The sequence below is a fragment of the Lontra canadensis genome, unplaced genomic scaffold, assembly GCF_010015895.1.
Source record: "Lontra canadensis isolate GAN:19392208 unplaced genomic scaffold, GSC_riverotter_1.0 scaffold117, whole genome shotgun sequence".
Classification (NCBI taxonomy): Eukaryota; Metazoa; Chordata; class Mammalia; order Carnivora; family Mustelidae; genus Lontra; species Lontra canadensis.
Genome location: NW_022631111.1, coordinates 3,854,237 through 3,869,513, shown reverse-complemented (window position 1 = coordinate 3,869,513; position 15,277 = coordinate 3,854,237). Strand labels below are relative to the sequence as shown.

Sequence of the window (15,277 nt, the reverse complement as noted above, 5' to 3'; positions counted from 1 at the left end):
GCCCTTCAATGGCTGCCCTGTCATCCTGCAGACATGTCTGAGGCCCTTCGGCAGCCATGTCCCCTGTGGCTTCCCAGCCTTGCCCTCGGCTCCAGCTGTCCCCCCATCATGGCAGCGGTCTCACACCTTTGCCTGCGCACTTCTCTCTGCCTTGAGGTCGTGTCTTCCTTTGGTGCAAGGCTGGTTTTTCAAAACTTAGCCTCATGTAGTGTGACTCTTTCTGGGAAGCCTTCTATCCCAGCCGAGTCCCTTGTCGAATCGTAGGCTTCATCGGAGCACCGATTGTACCTGTTGTCCACGGTGCTGGCACTGAAAGTGAGCTGGTGATAACAGCCAGCAGGGGTGGAGGCTAGCCCTTACCACGCACCAAGCATTATATCCTGCACTTCCCATACACACAGTGACCTGTGAGTCTGCTGCTGCTGCTGTCCGCGTTTTATAGGTAGGAAATTGAGGCACACAGAGTCTTCACAGCCAATAATTGGGGTCTTCTGGGCAATGAGTTATTCATGTAGCCCCGTCTTCAGTAGGGAAATGGAAACATAGGAGCAGGGCCTGAGCTGTGAAGATAAACATTTGTGGGTGATGATTCCCTTCCTTGCCCACTGGGGCTGTGACTCAGGGTGAACTAGACAACTATAAATGAGCCCCTCTGCTTCCTTCCAGAGTAGTTTATTCTGCGGTGAAGGTGCACGGGGCTGTGTTCTGTCCTCTCCTGTCCTATTTCACTGGGCTTTGGCAGCATCTGCCAACCTAGGCTTCTTGGTGGTGGTGCGGGGGGTCTCTGGACTCCCCAGTCTGTCTGGGCAAGACGTTTTGGAATTTTCTTTTTAGGATTGAGCTAGGCCTGAACTGATCAAAACAACCAAGTAAACTTCCATCCTGGAAAAGATGAAAGACAGTGTTCTCTCAAATTCCACATAGAGCTTTACCAACAAGGGCTGTGATATCTGACAGAATTTTGAATTCATTCAAAATGAATGTGTAATTGCCCTCTTACACCTTAGTCTTGAATGCGTTCTGAAGGGATGTGGTGAGCACTTGAAGGCAGCATTCTCACTATTATTGTAATGAATAACCCTCCAACCTCCAACCAGAAAGCAGCCACACTCATGCTTAGGATTTCATCAGGGAAAAGCCAGTTCTGATTAAGTGATGGGCTTCTCTTTTTAAAATACAAGATTTAATGTTTAGGACAGTTTTGGATCTATAGAAAAATGAGGGTGGTGTAGAGGGTGTCCATGTACACCACACCCAGTCTCTATAGTAACATCTAACAGTAGTATGTTATAGTTACAATTATAAACCAATACTGATACATCATTATTAACTCAGGTCCTGACAAAGTTCATTCAGGGATCCTCACTTTTTTCCTGCTGGCTTTTATCTGTTCCAGGATCCCACCCAGGACACCACATCACATTTAGTCATCATGTGTCTCCAGACACCTCTAAGTTATGACAGTTTCTTGGACTTCCATGTTTTAGATGCCTTGGCAGTGCTGGTCGGGTTATTTTGTAGGATGTCTTTCTATGGGAATTTGATGTTTTACTCATGATTAAATTGGGCTTAAGGGTTTGGAGGAGGACCTCACAGATGTAAAGTGTCATTTTAATCACACAACAGCAAGTGCTGTTCAACATGAATTGCAACTGTTGATATTGACCCCATTGTCTGCTTGAGGTGGTGGTTTTCAGGTTTCTCCACTGTAAAAATATTCCCCTTTACTTCCGTACTGTAGTCTTTGGAGGAAATCAGTGTATGATACCTAAATCCTCTTTAGCTGGTAAGTAAAGCCACTATTTTTAAATGTTTTATACCATTACATATTAAAAAAAAAACAACTCCCAACTAATGTTCTCTTTATAAAGAATTTTAAGAATTACTTCCTTTGATATCTTCAAGGTGCCAGTCTTTGCAAGGACAGTTTAGGTTCTGACCGGGCAGTTTCGAGGTAGTGGATTCCAAGCTGAGTAGAAAAAAGCCTGCAGTGTTTGCATTTACAAGCTGCAGTGGCAGACAGATGAAAGGGGACAATGACAACGCTTGATGTTAGGGTTATCATTGCTTCAGTCTTGTTCATTTATTGATTCTGTAAGTTACTGGGCTACTTCATTTAGTTTTGAACCATGTTTTAAGGAAAGTTGCGCAAAGCAAAACTGCTTCCTACTGAGAAAGGGTTTGTAGGGAGGGTTGTCATTTTTAAGGTGGCGTCATACTTTTTTAAGCATGTCTCAGTACGTCTGCTAATAACGTAGTGAGGTGCAAAAGCTGAGTTTTATGACGCAGGTTTACTTTTTCTCCACTTATTTTTTGGGAGTACTTAGAATTCGTTAAGTAGATGAGTCAACTTTCCTGGATAAACAGGGATGAAGGAGAAATAGAACTGTTGAAATTCGCTCTCAGTAGTTAAAAGTAATGACCAAGTAGAAGTTTTGAGAAAAACTAGAGTAAAGATCAGATGGTGATGTAGAGCTTGACTTGAGCAGCCCCTAGCGTTACGGCACGGTAATACACTTACCCTATATAAACATTAAACTGCTTTTTATACTTTCAGATCTGGGGGAAAAGGGTTCTCGTTTTTTCCAAAAATTGCACCAAGATAAAGCAAAGCTCTAGTTGATGCGGGCGTGTTGTTTAGGCGTTAGCAGTACTGTCCTCACTATACGTTCATTGGACAGTAGCGCAACCCCAAGAAAAGGATGGTTGGTGCTTTATTGGGCGTGCGCTGCAAGCAGGAAGCGCCAATACCGGGTAGGGTTGGGGTGACTAATCCGAAACGCCCGGCCTAGCCGCCTGGTAGCTAGTATACCTGTGTTGAGCACAGCTGCCGAAAGCAAATCAGCAGCTTCTTGTTTTCTGAGGCTTCTGAAGGTCGCGAACAGGCTGCTTGGTTTTACCCAGAAGGCTACGCACCAGCTGCGAGTAATTTGCATACGCCGTACTCGCCGGGGCGGGGCCGGTAGGGGGCGGGGCCGCGGCTCAGGCTTCCACGCTGGTCCGCTGGCGCCTCGGGTGTATCCCCCTCTGGCTGTTTTTTATTTCCTTTCATACCACCTTACGTTTTGTGTTTAAGCTGTGAACAGCGCTTTGTGTATCAGAGCGGCCCTCTTGACAACCAGTTTATTCTGCTAGTCGGCATGCGCTTTCCGGTCTATTGGACTGCGCCAGGAATGGGGGAGCGTCCTGGGAGCTGGTGGGCCAGAGCGTGGGCTCCGAGGCCAGCGGCTAATGGGTTCCCGGTGTTTCCCCTTGCAGGTGGTTCTTCTCGGCATGGACATCCTGTCCGCACTGGTCACCCGGCTGCAGGACCGGTTCAAGGCACAGATTGGCACAGGTGAGCTGTGGGTAGGTGTGGAGCGGGGCCCCACATTCTACACCGTCCAGCCCCCAGCCTTCGCTCATTGTCCCCAAATCCTCCACATAGCGGTACCCAGCCCTCATCCCCACCCGCACCGCACCCACCCTTCCGCTTTAGTCCTCCCACCCTCCCAGCCAGCCCTTGAGTCCTCCTTCAGTCTCCTGCTTGCCGGGGCTGCACCACTGCTCCTCCTCCCCTCCTGGGGTCACCCCAGATCCAGCCACCTCACCACATCTGCTGGCATCTTTATGCTTTTTGTTTTTACCATACCTTTCTGCTGGCTTCTTCCAGCGTTTGTGTTCTAATACACGGCATTACTGCTAATTCTTTTATTCTTTTTTTTTTTTTAAGATTTTATTTATTTATTTGACAGAGAGAGATCACGAGTAGGCAGAGCAGCAGGCACAGAGAGAGAGAGGGGAAGAAGCGGGCTCCCTGCTGAGCAGAGAGCCCGATGCGGGGCTCGATCCCAGGAGCCTGAGATCATGACCTGAGCTGAAGGCAGAGGCTTAACCCACTGAGCCACCCAGGCACCCCTAATTCTTTTATTCTTACACAGATTCTTTATACAGATCAACTCTCACATTTTAGTGCGGACCGAATCGTATTTGCCCCAGTTGAGAGGCATTGCTTTCCCATCTTGAGAAGGTCTGCAAATCCGATGTGGCTGTGTTTTTTCCAGATCATATCCTAGGTGTTAACTGTTTCCATTTTGATCATAAATGTTGTTACAAGTGCACCTTAAGTGATCGCTCTTTATTTTGGAGGGAAAAGGATGTCAGCAAAATGAAATAAAAAATAAGCAGGTTTCATCATTTAAGAGATGATTTAGTCATTTCTAAATTCCTGACCTCTGGAATTTCATAATGACAATATAAGCACCAAGCAGCTCTGTTTGTACAAGGATTTCCTTACAGAACTTCTCAGTTTTGGTTGCTACGTGTGTATTTGTTATTTTCTCTTAACTTCCTGGTCAATACGCTTTTTCAGATAAGGTTAAGAACTCTTTTCCTATTCTGGCATTAAGTGTCATTAACATTAAATGTCATTAACTGGCATTAAACCTCCCTTACTTTTAGATATTTGATATTTTAATAACATTCCATTTTCCTCATAAGTTAGCTGAGTTGTTCAGGGATATTTCTTGTAAAAGAAAGGTTTATAGACTCTTAGAAGCAGCTAAGTAAACTGACTTCTGGTAGGTAAATGCCCTTGGAGCACTAGCTGATAGTCAACAGCTGGAGTGTAATACACATGCGTGTATATATATTCTGTTAAAGGACAGACACACAGTGTAGACGAGAGGCTGAGTTGTAAGTGCCTGCTCCTTGTATCCCCAGCGAATGTGCTGGAGCCCTCTCTTACCTAAAGTTCCTTATGTGTTGACTCCATCCTGCCAGGGTCTTCCACTGACATCCTTCTTAATATTTCACCAGCTTAAAACATGCGGGGAGCTAGCTGGAGGAAGGTCGGTTAAGGAAGAAGACAAGTGGTGTGTCCATGCAAAGGATTTTGCACATTCTTCTTCTTCTTTTTAATCTTTTTTTCTTTTAGAGATTTTATTTATTTAACCACACACACACACACACACACACACACACATCACAACTAGGCAGAGAGGTGGGGGTGGGTAGCAGGCTCCCCACTGAGCAGAGAGCCTGATGCGGGGTTCAATCCCAGGACCCTGAGATCATGACCTGAGCCAAAGGCAGAGGCTTAACCCACTGAGCCACCCAGGCGCCCGGTTTTGCACATTCTTATAGTAGCTCAAAAAGGTTTTAGTGAGAAGAGTAGAATTGTGAGGATTGGTGGTTCTAGGATGGTCTACCACATTTAGGCCAGCATTTTGTCTTCCCAGTAATTGAAATACCCACTTAGTAACTGCAGACTCTCCAAAATTGGCTTTGGTTTGATCAATTTGCGTTTCGATTTTTCAGTGCTGCCAAGTTTAATAGACAGACTGGGAGACGCTAAAGACTCCGTGCGAGAGCAAGACCAGACTCTGCTGCTGAAGATCATGGATCAAGCTGCTAATCCCCAGGTAGTGGGGGGAGGCGCTCTGCTCGGTGGGGGGTCTGCTTGAGATGCTCTTTCTCCCCCTCTGTTTGCAAACCCCTCTCCCAGTACGTGCATGCTCTTTCTCTGGTGGACGGGGGGCGGCGGGGGGGGGGAGATTAAATTAAATCTTAAAAAAAGATTTAATTTCTTTTATTTTTTATTTACTTTTTAAATTTACTTACCTCTTTATTTATATAATTTTTATTTTAGAGAGAGAGAGAGAATGTGTGCGTGGGAGGGGCAGAGGGACAGAGAGAGAGAGAGAGAATCTTAAGCAGCTCCATGCCCAGCATGGAGCCCATCTTGGGGCTTGATCTCATGACCTAGGTCAAAATCAAGAATAGGATGCTTTCACTGACTGAGCCACCCAGATGTCTCAAGGTTTAATTTCTTTTAAGCTGATGTGTTTCACATGAAAATTTTCATAACATTTAATCTGTCACTGTCCAACCGCACTGCCCCTCCCCCCCGCCCCCATAGAGAATGTTTTAAAAAGTCATAAATAGCAAAAGGTATACTTTGATTAAAATAGTGGGCTTAACATGGGTATCGAGTGCTTGGTTGAATCCATTAGACTCTTGAGCTCGTTTGTGTAACTGTCTCAGTTTCTCTGAGAAGAGGTGGTTGTGGTGTTTGGGGAGTCAGGAGGCTGGCTAGAGCTACCTCATTCCTATCTGCTAATGAGTGGGGCTGCCGGTGGATAGATGGACAGAGGGACATAGCCCTGTCTTCCAGGCTTTCGCTCTGTAATGTATAGGTGGGTGGGATGGTGGAGAGATTAGGAAAAGCCATCCAGGGAAGGTAAAACCCAGAACGTCTTCAAAGATGAGCACATGTGTGACTTGTGGCTAAGGCGGGGACAGCTGTCCAGACCAGAAGAGCAGTAGCACTGTGTGCTCTCTGGCAGGTGACCCAAGCCTTGCTTTCCCTTACTTTCCTCACCCATGAAATGGAGATGGTTACACCTTTCTTTTGGAGCTGTTGGCATAACTAAATGCAATTATATAAAGGAATGTGTTTGGAAAAACTCTGACTTGATACAGAAATACAAGTTAGCATTTTTCCGTATGCCCTTGAGGAGATGAAATGGGTTGGTTGTGGCTGGGGCTGACCTGGCACCTGTTGAGAGGTCCCTCTTCTGTCGTCCCTGTGTCAAGTGAAAGGCTCCTCCTCTTCTCACCTGTCCTCTGTCCCCTACAGTATGTGTGGGACCGAATGCTGGGAGGCTTCAAGCACAAGAATTTCCGGACTCGGGAAGGCACGTGCCTCTGCCTTGTTGCCACACTCAATGCGTAAGTCCAGGCGGGGCGGGGGGATTTCCTTGGCTGAGCGTTTTTATTTGTGACTTTGTGTTTCAAAGTGACTATGGACTTCTGGAAACTGCAGAGAAATGTCCGGGGAAGTGCCGTGCACCCTTCCCCCATGGTCCTTTACTCTTTCCATTTTACATGCGTAGCATGCACTGATAGCGCCAGGAGAGCAATACCGAGGCAATGCCCAGGGCTGACACGGATTCCTCTGGTGACACACATGCATTGGGTGTGCAGTTCTGTCCCATCCTGTCCTGTGTGTCACTCCAGGGACCCCTCCCCAACACACACCATGAAGTACAGACCTGTGCAGCATAACAGCCTCCCTCATGCCACGCCCTGCCCCGCAGCCACTGATCTGCTCACCAGCTCTGTGGTTTTATTTCAAGAATGTTATATAAATGGAATCAAACAGAACGTGAGCTTCTGAGATTAACTTCTTTCACTCAGCGTAATTTCTTTGGGGTTGCACATGGTGGGCATTGCCTGAACAGTATTTGATGTCTTCTTACGGCCGAGGAGAATTCCGTGGTACAAACATCTCTTTGAGTCCCCATTCACCTGTTGCAGGATGTTCAAGTAGTTTCTAGTTTCCGGCTGCTACAAGCAGAGCTGCTGCGAACGCGTAACTATGTGTCCCTGCAGCAGCATAAGCTTGCATTTCTCTTGGGTTGGTGCCCAAGAGTGCCACTGCGAGGTCCTCTGGTAGCTTTAATTTTAATGAAACCACCGAACTGTTTTCCAGAGTTGTCTGTACCATTTTACATTCCCACCAGCAGTGTATGAATAATTCCGTTTTTTCAGATTCTTGTTAGCACTGAGTGTTCTTTTTTTTCCTTTTAGTCATTTTGATGGGTATGTAGTGGTATCTCTTTGTGGTCTACATTTGATCATGACCCTACCCGAAGGCAGAGGCTTAACCCACCAAGCCCACCAATTTTTCTATTTTTAAAATAGAAAAATTACAAGTCACCTTTTCTGATTATAAAAGTGATACTGTATATGTCAGAAAATTTACATCAGGAAGAAAATAATGATCCGGTATATTTCTACCACCTTCACACAATCACGGTTAACTTGTAGTGCGTTTTTAGTTCAACCTGTAAAGTTACATTACTTCAAAGACAGAACTAGGATAATAAGATTTATGTCACCTTATAAATTTTTCCACTCCATATGTTAGCCTTTTCAGTACCATTAAATTTTCCCAGATTTGTATCTCTTAAAAATGTTCTAGTTTTGATCACAGTGGTTTCACTTCTGAGAATATATCCTAAGAAGTCATCAGATGAACAGAGAATGGCATTCACAAGGGCTATTTGTGTTGGCATTTATGACGGTGAAAGGTGGTCGGTGACTCCCGTGCTATCCCGCAGGGCAAGGTTTTGCTGGAACCCTCTGTGGCCACTGTCAGGGTCTTCCCACGGAGCAGTCGTTCACTGAGCCTCATCTGTGCTCAGGTGGAGAGTTAAGTGAGGAGGACCCTCAGGGGATTTGCCATTTAGTTGAAAACACTGAGCTGAGCAAAATAGGAACTCCTGCGTGACAGAATAATAATGCAGGGGCAACCATGTGTGAGGCAGGCAGGGCTGCAGGAAAGGCTGGGGCCCTGGCTTGGCATCGCAGGTTGGGAGCCAGAATGGTGAGAGCCCCGAGTGCCGGGGAGAAGGCATGGTCAGCGAGCAGCACAAAAAGGTTTTGAACTCTGCCGAGGGGTGGGGCCTTTGTGGCATGCTTATTTGGAAACTCGGTGGGCAGAAGATGGGAAGGAAGGGGAGCGGAGGTGTGAGGGGGCGAGAAGGCCCTGGAGGTGTGTGTGGGGGGGTATTTCTTTTTCTTTGTTCTCACCAACAGTAAAACACTCCTTTTGTTTTCAGCTCTGGAGCACATACTTTAACACTAAGCAAGATTGTGCCACATATATGTAATTTACTTGGAGATCCAAACAGCCAGGTGAGTGTATTTTAATGAGAAAGAAGAATATTGGTTATAAACCCTTAAGATGCATTCTGGTGTTCTGTGTGTACCTGATAGGTGGGCGGGACTCTATTCCTGTTTATAATGCTCAGATAATTATTCCAAATAATGAGCACTAATGCCCTTTAGCACTGGTGAATATGGTGGTCACGCCACCCTGTTCTCTATATGGCTGAGGCCTTGCTATCCTTTAAAGTGATGTCACCCAGACCAGGCTCTGAGATACCGTCCCTCTGGTCCCTCACTCTCCAGCCAAAATGGGGTGGCCTTGGGGAAAAGTGATCAATGCTGATTGCAGTCAGTCAGGCTTTGCCTCTTGGGGTCGGGTGATTGATTGGAAGGGGCCTAAGGGACCTGTTCTGAGGGGATGGAGACTTCCTGTATTTTGTTCGGGTGCTGTATAATACGATGGTGTATGAAATTCCTTGAACCCTAATGAGGCATGGATGGTATTTTATGTAGATCTTAGGTAAATCCAGAGACCAAACACCGAAGTACCACTTCCTTAATGTAGGCGTAAAAGAGCTGGTAATCCGTGGGCAGTCACCAGGCAGGTCACAGAACTTTCCAAGCTTGGGCCTTAGAAGTGTCGGCTCTCCCACGGGTTCAGTTCCGTTTATCACTGAGAGCCATTTTTATGATAATTAGCTCATATGAACTCATAAGAAAAATACCTCATTAGATAAAGGGGCCGAAAATTGGAACAGTAACCAAAGAAATACACATGGTACATAGGCAACTCATGTTAAACCCTGACTGATCATTGCTGACATGTCCCCACAGAGGTTGTGCTAGCTCGCTTCCACCTTCCCTGGATCCCTGGCTCCCGGGTCCCTGTGGCTCTGGGCCCCTCTGGCTCTTGTCCTTCCTTCTTCCTCTGCTTTGCCCTTTCTTATCTCTGTTGCTGCTTTTCCCGTCCCCAGCCCCTCTGTGCACTGTCTGTGGGTTCTCCGGGTCTCTTTTGATCTCATTTGCTTTCCTCTTGCCATCTACTCCTTTATCCAGCCTTCACTGAAAGTATAGGACACTGGAAGTGGAATTTTGAGATGTTTCAATTTACTGAATCACACTTTTATGTTTCAATGTTAATTTGTAAAAAAACAATTTTTAAAAAAATTCTAAGTTACCAAATGGGTTGTTTTGTGTTTTCTTCCTTTTTGGTCTTGTTTCCATTTTTGTTTTCTGTGGGAAGAAAAAATCCCTTATTGAGGTCACACATTAGGTGATTGCTGCTATCACATGGTATCCTTAAGTCCAGCGGGAAAGCCAGCCTGGCTAGCTGAAGTTCTTGTTCCTAACTCAGGTGCTGTCATGGGCCACTTGGGTGATGTGACTCCATGCGGTGGGCCCCTGGGATTCTGAGCATTGGCACACAGTGAGGTGGGTGCTCGGTGGGCATCCTTGGGCAGTCTGTCGCAGACAGAGCCGGAGTACCCCGTCGAACCCCACCTGCCTTAGGAAGGTTTATTTGCACCCGTATACACGCACACACAGACACACGCAGTCCATGTCTCCCAGAGCCCTCCGGCCAGGAAAGTACCACCTGCTTCTCTGCTGCTAATGCACGGGAATCATTCCTCCTCTTGGGCTGTGTGTATATGTTGCACGTGCCTGTGCTCTTGCCTTTCCTTTAAACTTTTCATCAGTCTTTCCTGCTGTGGGCCCCAGCAGGTGGCTAGCCTCCTCTATATTCCAGTCAACAGCTGTCCTGTGCAGGAGGCCACAGATCTGAAGAGCTCAGATTGTGTAGAGCATTCAACTTGGGCCTGCCAGTTAGCGTTTAATGTACTGGGGCTCTTGTGTACTCCCAATGGCCTGAAATGTTGGGGTTCCTTTTTAATGGTGAGCCTGCAGGTGGGCGGAAGTAGTGTGGGACCCGCGTGGCTGTGTTAGTGAGCGCCGTGCTGTGCCTTCAGCCTGAGCGAGCTGCTTTTACAGAACGTCCCTTGGCAGTTGGAGTGTAGTACTTTGTAGACCGAAGAAAATGAAAACATGTTCTGCCCTATTTCCTGAATCGAGGGTGCTCTAGACCCTCAAATGCTGTCTGACCCGATAGCTTTGGAGCCTGAGGAATGATGATTTTGAAAGCTAAGGAGATTGGTTCAGAAGATGTAGATATACTCCTTCCACTAGTCGCATGCTGAGTGTTTTATACACGCAATACATAGGTTCCACACTGCTGGCCTGAAACCTGATCGCAGTCTCATGTGTGGGCGCGTGCGTCTGCACAGCGTTTTAGCTTTACGTTTAAGAGTTTTGGTGTTCTTATATTTGAAAGATTCGTATTCCTGATTTCTCTTGAAAGATTACATATGGCAGACCCATACCTACATTCCTCCCAGGCTGGGTGACGGCGGCCTGTTTGCCCGACCCCCTCCATGTTCCCTCTTCTCCCTGCCAGCAGGGTTCCCTGCCAGAGTCATTTGTCACTGTATACCAGCTACCAGGTCCCCGCCTGGGCCATTGAGGCACTTTAGTTTGGCATCACTAGACGCTCAGATACTTGTGGAATGAATTTGTTTTTTCTAGCCCTCCAAGCAGCCCTCAGCTCACAAGGAGAAAGTGGAGACTAAAATAGTTTATATATTGGATCTGGGATCACACAGTTTCTAAAGGGCCAAGGAGGTACTCAGCTGTGCTTTGATTCTAAGGCTGGTCATTTTCCCACTAAATCTCTTAAACTGATGATGGTCCAGACTTTCTAAGTAGGACAGGATGTTGCTTGCTCATTCAGGTGATGGGCTCTGAGCAGATATCATTCATTAGAAAGCGGGCTGAGTCATTTTCAGGAGACAGTGGCATTAACAGCTTATATAGTAAATCCATGTTTCTGTATAAAAATGGTGCCTAAATTCAGAAGGTCTTTTCTTTTCCCAAGTAAACTGATAATCTATTATTTGGCTTGGGCCACCAAAGCAAAATTCTATAGACCGGTGGCTTGAACAGAAATATATTTCTCACAGTTCTGAAGCCTGGTAGTTTGGGATCAGGGTGCCAGTATTGTCTGGTTCTGGAAGTGGGGGGAGGGATCTCTTCCTGGTCTGCAGACGGCTCCCTCACTGTGTGCTCACATGACCTCTCTGTGCCCGTGTGGAGAATGGAGCCAGCTTGTGGGTGTCTTTTCTTGAAGGACACCAAACCTGTTGTGTCAGGGCCCTATTCTTACGACTTTGTTTAACCTCAGTTATGTGCTTATAGGTCCTGTCTCTAAGTACAGTCGTGCTGGGGGATTAGGACTTCAATACATTGGGGGTGGGAATGCGAACAGTCTGTAACATAACATTTGCCCTTTTCCACCATAGGGGAAAAATGGTCTGTGAAGTTACCTGTCCTATAACCTGTAAACCCTTAAATCAGGAGTAGCCGGCAGTATTGAGAATTGTAAATTGTGTCCCTGCCTCCTTCCTCTGCCTTTGATTCTCTGTTATTTTGATGTCATTGCTTGAGACCAAACACAAATGCATGTTGCTCCCCTCTCTTTGCCTACCAAAGTAAGTACCCTTCCCCGCTCCTCCCCAACCTTCACAGGCTGGCCTTGGTTCCAGGGTATACGGAAAGTTGTACCCCCCCACCCGCCCCCCACTGTGTGTTTATTGGCAAACTTTTAAACCTTTAGGAAAATACTAGGACTAATAGTAATATCTGTATTTACCAGTTAACATTTTTGTCACATTTGTTTTCTTTATCACTGTATGTATACACATACCCACACATAGAAACGCACTTTTTTTTTTTCTGAACCATGATATTTTTGCTCTGACCTGATGTTTTTGCTCTGAGATACATCCGTTTATATCTCTAAATAACAAGGATATTTTCTTATAGAATTACATGTTATTTTCATATCTAAGAAATTCAATATTGTTAAAAATGGTTACATTTTATGTACAATCTGTATTCATATTTCCCTGTTTTTGTTTGTTTTAAATCTGTCTGTTTCTTAAGCCTTATTTTTTGCTGCTTTCTTATCTTAGTTTGTATTTGTGTTTTTCCAACTACTTACTCGCTCTTCTTGAAGCACATGCCATGTGTCTCTGCTTTCGTGCCTTTGCACACAGGCTGTACCTTGTTTGTAACCTGTCTCGTTCCACCTTTATCTGGTAAAATGCTGTCCCTTAAGCACATTTTAAGTGGTTCCTTCCTCTTTCAGAGAATGTTCCTTGCTGTCATCTAGTATATTCCCTCCCTTCTCTAAACTGTGTGAGTTCTTTGCACTTCTGTATGATATATACTATACCCTGCTCTGTATTAAATGAAGAATTTATGGACTATCGCCCCCCTCCCTCCCCTCCACCAAGCCCCTTTTAGGACTGTTAGCTTCTTGTATACAGAGCTCTATGTATAATGGCTTTTACTACCCTCTTTTTTGCTCACTAAGATTTTATTGAGTTCAATCTAGAAAGCTTTTTACATGGAGTTTTGTTTTTAGTATAATTCATTTATTTGTGGTATTTTCTGTTTTGGGAAAGTGATCTGAAAATTCTGGATTCCTGACGTCCTCTAAAAAAGTTGAAAGCACTAAGGGATGTGGACTTTAACACATCTACAGGGAGGGGCTTGAATTTCCCCTTTGGAATTGTACCAGCATCATGGCTTTGTCTAGTCAAACATCTAATAAGGGATTGTATCGCAGTTGCATTGGCAGATTGGTGATAAACTCGGGGTGGCGTACAGCCTGTTGTGCCCCAGCAGGAAGCGCTGTGGACTGACACAGAGCAGCTGTAAGATCTCTTCTTTTACATCTAGGTTCGAGACGCAGCAATAAACAGCTTAGTGGAGATTTACAGACACGTGGGAGAACGTGTGAGGGCAGACCTCAGTAAGAAAGGATTGCCGCAGTCCCGGTGAGTTCAGACTGTCTTTCTTCCTTCTGCTCTTCTCATCTTCTTTCTTCAGTTAACCACCTGGTTTGCATTACTTAATTTACAGTGATGATTATATTAAAAGAATATGTGGTCAGAGGATTGGCGGTCGGAGGCCTTACTCAGATCGTGTGTTGGGGCCCCTCCCATTCCACTTACTCAAAAGGAGGACTGTCACCCAGACATCTAGCCACATCTCATGCCATGTATTGATTCTAGAAGCATGTTTAAAATTGAAAGGTACTGAACAATTTAAGCCTTTTTTTGGCTTGTGTAGTTATATCTTGTTTGCAGCAAGTACCTAGTGCAGTAGGTGCTTCAAATATATTTGCTTGGATTAATGAAGCCTTTCCAGAATGAGCCTGGATAGAAATAAAGAAGTAATAATTCTGGAAGGCATCTTTGAAAAGGTAATTTTCTGCCAGTCTCAATTCATAGAGGCCAGTGCAAGGGCATCCGCATCTCATCAGATCCAAGACCAAGTGAGTCCACGGATGTCTCTGTTGTAGTCAGCATTTAAAAAAATAATGAACAACTGGATATCTATAATTTTAACTACGGTGGGGGAATCTTAGACCCTTTGTGCTTTGCCCCATTCCTTTAAGGGAGAGAGTAATGCGCAAGTCCTGGGGAGCTACACGTGGCCTGGGCTTCTGGAGCAGCTTGTCTGAGCCTGTCACTGTGTCCAGGAGATAGAAGGACCCATGAAGTGACTTGGGAGAGCACACAGCAAGAGTCAGAGCTCAGAGGAAAGCCCTGTTCTTTTGACTCCCCTTTTAATTTTCTCTACCCCATTTCACAAGAGTTTACAGAATATTGGGAGTCTACATATGGGTTGGGATTTTGAAATATACTGGAGTTCTCTATCTTGATGTCCCTTAATTACCTATGATGGAAGCAGGCCCTTTACCCTAAAGTAGGGGTTCTGTGAGCAGGCAGCTGGGGCTTTACTCACTGTTGTTGAGAGTCCTGTCTCCCAGGTTGTTCTCACGATGGCCCCCGAGCTATGTGCAAGATTATTAGGTGGGTATAAAACTGTTCTCGTGTTTTTTATAACAGGTAATCTGTGAGAATAGACTTATTTTGTCCCTGTGTTTTATGAACCTCAGCTTTCTTGTCTTTGAGCATATGGGAGAACGCTTAGGAGAAAGACAAACTTAAAGACAAAAACCCTACATAGTGTCTAGGGAAAATTGGAGGGCCCAGGTGAGCAGGGAGGGCAGGACTGGCGGGAGAGGGCTGTTTACTCATGATATCAGTGTCATCAGATGTCATCAGATGTCAGTGAAGCCCTTTCCTGCTGGGGGTGGGGGCCTCACCAGGCTGGGTAGCTCCAGGGGCTCTAGGCTATGAGCAGACCGTCTCACCTAGTGGGACATCTGTGTTCTGTCTGAAGGCTTCTATACCAAGCCCATACTCCTGGGAGGTGACATGGTGACACTGAAGTCTGAAGAGACGAGTGCTCAGAGGAAACTGCTGTCCTTAGGGGAGGCCGGCTTGGAATGCTGCCCCTGGGCTGGCGGCTGGAAGCTTTGATCTGGGGGGACTTAACCATTTCCAAGGAGTGGGCAAGAGTAGCTCACCGTGCCCCAGCAGTGTGTGTTACATTGAACATCTGCTTTCCTTTGGGGAGTCTGGCATGTTGCTAAGTGCTACCCCAGGGAGTGTCTGCATGACCAGCCCCAACAGAGCACACTGTTGTCATTGTC

The 15,277-nt window shown here is 45.9% G+C and overlaps 1 protein-coding gene and 1 non-coding gene across 14 annotated transcripts in view; one reads left to right on the top strand and one right to left on the bottom strand.

Annotated features, from left to right (window-relative positions):
* CLASP1 (cytoplasmic linker associated protein 1) overlaps positions 1 to 15,277 on the top strand; it is a 268,754-nt gene that overhangs the window by 89,269 nt on the left and 164,208 nt on the right. For all 13 annotated transcript variants that reach the window (XM_032840927.1, XM_032840929.1, XM_032840926.1 and 10 more), the window contains exons 3-7: positions 3,259 to 3,337; positions 5,299 to 5,402; positions 6,620 to 6,711; positions 8,607 to 8,682; positions 13,453 to 13,550. In XM_032840927.1, the coding sequence (XP_032696818.1) occupies positions 3,259 to 3,337; positions 5,299 to 5,402; positions 6,620 to 6,711; positions 8,607 to 8,682; positions 13,453 to 13,550 (449 nt within the window). The remainder of the gene's footprint in view (positions 1 to 3,258; positions 3,338 to 5,298; positions 5,403 to 6,619; positions 6,712 to 8,606; positions 8,683 to 13,452; positions 13,551 to 15,277) is intronic.
* On the bottom strand, positions 2,582 to 2,707 carry LOC116857093. Its single transcript, XR_004380691.1, has one exon. It is a non-coding gene; the product is annotated as a U4atac minor spliceosomal RNA (small nuclear RNA).